The 8346-nt window shown below is 47.7% G+C and overlaps 2 protein-coding genes across 3 annotated transcripts; both read right to left on the minus strand.

The window, feature by feature from the left end:
* LOC136505088 (protein CYSTEINE-RICH TRANSMEMBRANE MODULE 13-like) lies at positions 1–1758 on the minus strand. 2 transcript variants are annotated; one of them, XM_066500194.1, is made up of 3 exons: positions 1386–1758; positions 794–1070; positions 1–427 (listed from the first exon to the last, which is right to left on the minus strand). In XM_066500194.1, exons 1-3 carry the CDS (start codon positions 1468–1470, stop codon positions 373–375), a joined length of 417 nt encoding a protein of 138 aa, XP_066356291.1. In that variant the 5' UTR covers positions 1471–1758; the 3' UTR covers positions 1–372. The 2 variants fall into 2 exon arrangements, with proteins under 2 accessions (XP_066356291.1, XP_066356286.1); XM_066500189.1 differs by having other exon boundaries at positions 1–1070.
* Positions 1759–4197: 2439 nt separating this feature from the next.
* LOC136505102 (uncharacterized) lies at positions 4198–5943 on the minus strand. The gene is made up of 3 exons (XM_066500204.1): positions 5552–5943; positions 5024–5205; positions 4198–4883 (listed from the first exon to the last, which is right to left on the minus strand). Exons 1-3 carry the CDS (start codon positions 5838–5840, stop codon positions 4689–4691), a joined length of 666 nt encoding a protein of 221 aa, XP_066356301.1. The 5' UTR covers positions 5841–5943; the 3' UTR covers positions 4198–4688.
* Between the last annotated feature and the right edge of the window lie 2403 nt (positions 5944–8346).

Consider the following 8346-nt stretch of genomic DNA (forward strand, 5'->3'; position numbering starts at 1 on the left):
ACACCTTGCTCAACAGAACCATCATACACGGGCATCACTGCCGCTGTACATGTTTTATGCACGGATCGCTATCACTATGTACACGAAAACCTACACCTATTACAACGCTTCTGTTCATGGCTAGCAGTTTCAGGTGACTATGCTAGCAGCTCGGCACATTCGATCATGCATCATTCCTTCGCTCGGCGGCTTCACGTGCAACTCCAGCTTCCCGGTGCAGCGATGGCTGCGATGCAAACGGAACGCATTCCAGCTTCCCGGCGCAGAGATGCAAACGGTGCCAGCTGCTCAAGGCGATGGTTGATCTCCTCGCCGATGGGCACCGAGTAGAAAGACAGCGTTTGCTTCGGCCTGATGAGGCCGACCACACGATCAGAAGCATGCGTCCATGAGGCAGCAGCAGCAAATTGCGGCAAAACCTGCACAGCTGCCACCAGAAAAAAGATGGTGATAGGACATACTGGATCATCAAAAACGTCATTATATCATGTTAACATGCCCCCCGTTGCCGTTCATAAATACAGTAATCATCACGAGTTAATTTTCCTTCTCTATACGAAGTAGCAGGCATGGAAAACCTGACGCTTGTTGGCCGATCATGTCGGCATACGGCTAGCAACAAAAATTTGGCAGCCGTTGCGACCTTTCTTTCGGCCCGCATGGATGGCCGACCTCTCAATGACAGTCCGTCCGGGGACGTGTCAACGGCCCAACAGCACGGCTGCTGTTCCAAATTTCTATCTGCATTTGCACCAAACAGGAGCACGCACGGCGATTTCTGTTGGGCACGTACCATCCTTCCGCGAACGACGCGCCGGTCTTCCGGGGAGGCGGCGGCGGCGGCGGCGGTTGCGCGTACGGCGGCGGGTACATCGCCGGCGGCGGTTGGCCGTACGGAGACGCGTACACCGGCTGGCCGTACGGCTGCTGGTACATCGCCGGCTGCGGCGGCTGTCCGTACGGCGACGCGTACATCGGCTGCGGCGGAGGCGGCCCGTACTGCTGGTGACAGTGGTGGTGGTGGTGGAGCTCCTCCATCCCGCGCTCCGCGTACGGGTCCATCGGGTACCCTGGCACGTCAGGTCAGGTCAAATTGAAAGACACGTCAGCATCTCCAGAGGAACACGACGATGCGCAAGTGTCGGTCGGTCAACCAGTTGGGAATTAGGATCTCAAAAATAAAATGTTGTGGGGTCTGCGAGACTGCGAAACGAAGCCAGCGAGATTCCACTCGCGGAGACAGTCAGATCAGACAGCATAGTATTCGATCGGAGGAGCATGGCGATCACGAGTGATTGTGATCGGTGGAAATGGATAGTCTAATCTAACAAGGATATGAAAAAAGAAATAGGAGTACGTCGGAGGAGTCGGCGACGACAAGTCACCTTGTGGCGGCGGCGGGGGCGGAGACGGGGAGGGGCACGGCGACGGGGGCGCGCCGCCATGGCCCTGGGGATTGTAGTAGCTCATCTTCTCCGCTGGAGCAACGGCAGGATCGGAATTGGAATCGCAGTGTCGATGGTGGTGGTGGTGTTTGCGTACAATAATCGCGTTGGATTTCGAGAAGAACAGAGAGGGAAACGCGACGAGAGGATGCCGAGGGATCAACAGAGGAAGGAGGATTATGCTAATTTGGTCGAGGGCGATCTTTTTTGTCGACGCAAGCTATAGGCTATTCCTGGCAGGCAATTCGACGGCTCGCTGCGTTGGGCAGGGCTGAGGGCTGACGAGTTGCACTAGTACAACACAATGGCCAGAAGAAAACGAGACGTTCCCATTTCGGAGGCGCGATCCGTCATGTTGCCGCACGAATCTTTTACTGCAGCAGCTGCAGTGTATGGGCGCTAGCCAGGAATTTCGCCGGGCGGCAGGGCATGCATCTGTCCGCCTACGCTACGAACTGAGGATGCAGCAGGCACTTATCATGTCGCCAAAAAGATGCTAGCTGCACTGCACGTGTACGTGCCACAGCCACGCAGCTGCAGTGCAGCAGCGACCAGGGGAAACCCCATCAGCGAACAGCGGGCCGAGCCGTGGATCCGTTCGGGTCAACTGCGCTGTTCGCGGTAGGGTTGAAAGCAATTGATTTGTTGTAAGAGAAAAATAGTATTTGTTAACTTAAAAAAAAGTTCGATTTAGGGTGTGTTTAGTTCGCGAAATGAAAAATTTTAGGTGTCACATCGATATATCGGAAGGATGTTGTGAGAGATTTTTAGATACTAATAAAAAAACAAATTACAGAACCCATCAGGAAACTGCGAGACGAATCTAATGACACTAATTAATCGGCCATTAGCACACGTAGGTTACTGTAGCACTTAAGGCTTTTCATGGACTAATTAGGCTTAAAAGTTTCGTCTCGCGATTTTGCCGAGAACTGTGCAATTAGGTTTTTTTTCGTCACATTTAATACTCCATGCATGTGCCATAGGATTCTATACGACATTTTGGATGAAATTTTTTAGAAACTAAACATGGCCTTAACCAAACGAACCGAACGACCGCTGCAAGCAAAGGACACCTGTGACCTGTGCCTGCAACACGTCTCCCACACGCTTGCGCTGCGCGTCTTCTCTCTGCAGTACTGCGAGATTGACGAAACGAAACACTGCGGATGCCATGCCACCGCCGTGCACCGTCTGGGCATCCGGCATCTCGGCGCGGCCGTGCGCATATGCCCTGTGCAGGCGTTGAGGGAGTGCTCTCTGCCCGGGGCCCGGGCTCGCTCGAGACCTCGAGTTGCATTGCATCAGTGCACATGCTTGTTGGTCGGTTCGTGTCCTCCGGGGAAATCATGGCTCCGTGCTGCACGTGCATTCAGAGCTATCAATAGTACACGCAGAGTCAGAGACTACGTGAGCTCCTAAAATTTGTGTCATATTAAATATCTAGACACATATATATATATATATAAGGTATTAAATATAGACTAATTACATAACTTGTGACTAATTTGAATAGATTAATTAGACTTAAAAAACTATCTCGTAAATTAGCCTTTATCTATGTAATTGGTTTTATAATTAATCTATATTTAATAATTTTTATTAATATCTAAATATTTAATGTGACATGAATTTTAGGAGCGACTAAAGAACCAAACACCCTCTTGGATCGTTTTCTGCAATGCAACGATAGGGACTAAAGATAGTGACGGGTACTCGAATTCCCCTGGGTTTTTACCCTATTAAGACACGAGTATAGGTGGATTTATTAATGGGCGAAAAGTTAGACTCAATGGATTTGTGGGCATAGGTGTGGAGATGTAGTATCTAAACCCGTAAGCCCATGGTTTTTTTAAAACCCGATCCAAGATAGCAGAGCCATTCATATCAACCCACCTAATCTATATATCACACGCACTTTTTATAAATAAAATTGAAATAATATCTAATGGTTTGGAAATCAGTTTTGAGTTAGTTCAGAAAAGGTATGGTTTTTTTTAAACCCGGTCCATGATAGCAGAGCAGTTCATATCAACCCACCTAATCTATATATCACACGCACTTTGTATAAATAAATTTGAGATAATAATATATAATGGTATGGAAATCAGTTTTGAGTTAGCACTAGAAACGGTAGATTTTTTTATCCACTATCACAGGAGATATTTGTATCTAAATATCTATGAAATAAATCTGAATGTGTATCGATATCATGGGTGACCCGTGGGTACCCATGATCCAATGGGCATGGATTTGAGCACAAAATTAAATCCGTCATGGGTCATGGGTTTTTTAGCGGGCAGATTTTATTTTCGTGGGCATGGGTTTGGGATGGCAAAACCCAGCGGGTTTGTGCCCGTTGCCGTCACTAACATGGACGATTCAGGGGCATTCTTCAGAATTCAGGTTTCAAAGAACGCAAAAAATACAGGCTCCCGTTCCATCAGTTGGGCACGTTAACATCGTGTGCTAGGTCCATTATGGCGTTTCGATTGGAATCGACGACTACTGCATGTGTTTCGTTACGCCCCGTTCGCTGGTCTGAAACGTGGCTGAAACTAGCTGAAAAATACTGTTCCGGCTGAATTATTGTGAGAGAAAAACACTATTCCGACTGAAAAAAGAAGCCGAACAAGCCATTTTGAAGACAAGCGAACGGAGCCATTACGATGAATGAAAGGGTCTGTCTGGCGTTCGAAAACTACGTCAAATCGAACCATAAACGTCGTCCAGCCGCTGTCCATGACGATGATTCAGCTCGCAAAAAAATAGACTAAAGATTTTATACGATACCGTATACTACTACTCGTACTCGCCTGCCACCTTACAATTACAAACACCCCATCAAATCCATGAATACTGCTACTAGTCTCCTGCTGCTAGCCAACTGCTACCACTACTACACATCTGGAGCTGCTGGTATCCATCCATCCACACCGGGCGGGGCGCTAACAATCGGTGAGCAGTCGAAGCTCCGTGCGAAGTCAATTGCAACTCGCGAGGCTGACAGCGTATTGTAAAATAAGAAGTTCATGACCGTTCGGCCGATATTAAAGCCGACTCATAAACCGACGGAACATGTTACGTTGCGAAAGAAAAATATCGTAGGCTGATAAGCAGGCTGAAAAATTCAAACCAACTCGCTTATTTTACAATACGCTGTCAGCCTCTCAAGTTGCAATTGACTTCGCACGGAGCTTCGACTGCTCACCGACCGCGACCGAACGCTCGAGCTGGCGCCCCTCACCCTTCGGCGATGCTCTGAAGCGCGGGCCTCCATTGCCGGGCGGCTCGGCGGCCGAGCAACGCCTCGTGCGGCAGGAGCGCCTCCAGCTCGGCGTCGAGGTCGGCGTCGGACGGCGTGTCGGCATGCTTGGCGCTGGGGCCCGTGGACGGGCCTGCATCCGGCTCCAGCTCCTCCGCCGTCTGGGGCATGACCTGGATTGATGGGATCCGGAGTGAATGCGCTGCATAACATAACTACACTGGGCGGCAGGCGGCTTGCCAAACGCGGTACGCGGGACGTGATCAGTGGTTGGAGACTGCAAATGGAAGGACCATGGAGGGGCCCGGCGTACCTTGGCGAGTGACCGCTCGGATGATTCCTTGCGCTTTCCGCCTCCGCCGCCGCCGGCGCTGGCCCTGGGGCGACGGCGGCGATGCTTGGACGCCGGCTTCACGTCCTCGGCTTCGTCCTTGGCCCTGACCGTGACGCGGCTCAGCTTCACCTGCCGCTTCGACGCGAACTCCCTCAGCACCTCTGCTCAAACACACCCACAGTTCATTCATCTTCATTAGTTGGACCCGCAGGCATCAAAAGCGACATGCGAAAAAAGGAAGGCGGACAGGGAAACAACTGTTTTGGAAACGATGATGAACTGGCGTTCTGGTCCAAATACGGACGCGCGCCATGAAAGTTCAGAAAGGCGCTTCGTAACCTACGGTCCCCTCGTCGCCTTAGTCAACAATGGCATTCAAACGGAACAAGACACAAAATCTCATCTTTATCCGTGCACAAGAACGCGAAAGCACCTCATGCGCGCGCAGCAAGATGACGGGGCGGCCTAACACGGCCAAACAACGTAACGCACGCACAGGTACAGTACCTTCGAAGCTGACAAGGCGGTAGACGCGGCCGAGCAGGAGCGTGTCGTCGGGGCGGAGCAGCTTGAGGTGCTTCACGGGCGCAGCGGCGGCAGAGGAGGCTGCTGCTCCGTCTCCAGCGGCCGGCTGCGGCGCGGTGGTGGTGATGACGGCCGCGACGTAGTGGCCCGGGTTGGCCGCCATGACGGCCGCGGCCGAGAGCGCCCAGTAGGCGCGCTCCGTGCCGCCGCCGCCCGGGTGCTGGATCAACACCGTCGCCACCTCCACCGCCTGGCACTGGCAGTTGCCCATCGGTGCGTGCGTGCGTGCGTGCCTGCCTACTGCGGCGAGCACGCGCGTTCCGCGTGTTCTTTTTCTGCGGCGGGGCAGCCGGGGAGGAGAGGGGCAGCCGGGAAGCGAGGTGGGCGAGTGCACCGCGGGCGCTAGCGGCGCCGAACGTTTTATAGGGTGGTTGGTGCGCACCGCGAGTTCAGCACGATTGTAGCCGACGACGCACGGTAGCTGTCCCTCCGGCCCGGCCCGCGCGGTCTCGTCCGATTGCATAGTGGGCGCACGTGGGGCTGGTTCGGCAGGACTGAAAAATACTGTTCTAGCTAATTGTTGTGAAAGAAAAATACTGTTTTGACAGGACATAAACAGTAATTTTGTGAGGGCCAGAATCAGCCAGCCGGCCGGCTTAAAAGCCAGCCGAACAAGCTCGTGATACGTGGCGGATAGTTTGGGGATTTATTTAGTACTAGGTCCGTGTATTATAACGGAAAAAAAACTATCAAGCATTCATATAATATAAAATGATGATGTGAATGGTACATACCTATTTATGTTTTATTATTTTATAATTTATTTTATGATAACCGTTAACTCCATGATATAAGTAAATATTAACAATAAATAACAATGTCTTACTAAATCTGTATCAAATTAAAATACACCTTGGTATAGTTTTTCTTTCATCGCAAATCACATAATTATTTAGCTATAAGTATATCATAACTTTAATTTTCATAATACACATGCGTTTCTATGACTCAATATCGACCTCTGTAGCTTTTTTGATGCATCATATCAACCTCCGTAATTTTTTTTGTCAATGTACCAAGGATTTGTCTATCCACAAGTGATTGAGACCTCTCTTGAATTTTTAGACGGCAGTCCTCGTCAGGTATTACATAAATACATTTGTATAGATTTCATTAGATAATAATCTGCGAAGTTTCCGGTTCATAAAATATTTAGTTGCGCCACAAAACTGGTTTGCCATTTTTTATGATTTTTCTATGATTTTGACGAATTTTCCAATATCTCTATTTTAATAGAAAAAGAGAAAAACGAAAGAAAAGAAAAAAAAAATGCTTGCATAGGCTTGGTCCAGCCTACAACGAAAGCCAGCCCAACTGCAAGAATTCAACCCCAGGTGGAATGGTTTGATATTTTTATGATTTTTCTATGATTTTAGCGAATTTTGCAATATCTCTGTTTTTATAGAAAAAGAGAAAAATGAAAGAAAAAAAAACTTGCATAGGCTTGGTCCACCCCCACAACGAAGCCGGCCCAATTACAAGGATTCAAGTCGAAAAAGAAGCCCACCAAGAGAGGCTCGCTCGGATCTGAATATTTTGCATCAGGAACCCTGATATATTTTAAAAATTATTAAGGCCGTCCCATTTTTTTTTCTCTCTCTAGTATCTTTACATCTGGAACTCCATATTTTTTTATATTCTCTTCCCTACTCCTAATGTCTGTTGGCAACGAGACCGAGACTAGGCAAGTGAGATTGGAGGAGGAAGAGGCAGAAAAAAATACGGTGAAAATTTTGTCTTTTTATTATTAGGTGTGTGTGTGTATATATATAGGGAGAGTATATTCGGTAGCTAGCTATAGAATAAGTTATTTTGTAGCCACCTTCATTTATGATATTTTTTATACTTAATTTACGATAAAGTGAATACATATTTACGATAATTATGTTACTATAACACACGGGGATATTTACCGTAACATTATAGCAAACCATCTAGTAAAGGGTTACTATAATCATGTAAATTAACATAATAATTATCATAACTCAAAGTGGCTACAGAATAAGTTATTCTATAGCCAGTTGCAGAGTAGTATATATATATATATATATATATATATATATATATATATATATATATATATATATATATAATTATATATAATATAAAGGGAGCCAAATCCGTATTGAAATTCTACGGGGTTCGGTTACATTCCACAGACCATAAATGTTCCTTTTCCAAAACTTGTAGTGTTGTAGGAGCACCACGAATTTTGACTGTCCGTTCGGTTGGCTGGTTCATATTGTTGCTGGTTCGTGAAAAAGTACTGCTGACTGGTTTGTGTGAGAGAAAAATACTGTTTCGGCTAAAAATTTACGATCGTTTACGACAAGCCACAGCCAAACGAACCGGCTCTCATGTCAGCTTTTTCGTGTGGCTGGTACAAACTAAACTTTTTTGTTCCAGAGCTCGTTATCAAGATCAACACAGGGATCACTGTTTTGTGTTAGGCGTGCAAACAGTGAAACAGTCCCGAGGTTAGCTACGCCATGCAGCTCAGTTGATTGGCAACTGCTTGGAAAAATCAGCAGACGTGAGAGGGACTGAGACCAACGTCCTGTGACAATTCAAACAGTAATTTCCAGCTTTCCCTATCTTCAATTTTAAGATCTTTTCGGAGGGCTTGTCCCGAGCTTTATACAGTACTAACACCGGTACTTCCACTGTCTAGAAAAGTATGCAATTTTATGTCATTGATTCTAGTCCAACAAAATATG

The sequence above is a fragment of the Miscanthus floridulus genome, chromosome 1 (genome assembly GCF_019320115.1).
Source record: "Miscanthus floridulus cultivar M001 chromosome 1, ASM1932011v1, whole genome shotgun sequence".
Classification (NCBI taxonomy): domain Eukaryota; kingdom Viridiplantae; phylum Streptophyta; class Magnoliopsida; order Poales; family Poaceae; genus Miscanthus; species Miscanthus floridulus.

Bases quoted from the DNA above. Each gene is read 5' to 3' on its own strand.
- LOC136505088 (XM_066500189.1), bottom strand. From the start codon at position 1,470: ATGAGCTACTACAATCCCCAGGGCCATGGCGGCGCGCCCCCGTCGCCG. The intron at 1,071-1,385 runs GTGACTTGTCGT...CTGACGTGCCAG, and splicing joins GCCCCCGCCGCCGCCACAAG to GGTACCCGATGGACCCGTAC.
- LOC136505102 (XM_066500204.1), bottom strand. From the start codon at position 5,840: ATGGGCAACTGCCAGTGCCAGGCGGTGGAGGTGGCGACGGTGTTGATC. The intron at 5,206-5,551 runs GTACTGTACCTG...GTGTTTGAGCAG, and splicing joins CCGCCTTGTCAGCTTCGAAG to AGGTGCTGAGGGAGTTCGCG. The intron at 4,884-5,023 runs GTACGCCGGGCC...CCATCAATCCAG, and splicing joins CCGAGCGGTCACTCGCCAAG to GTCATGCCCCAGACGGCGGA.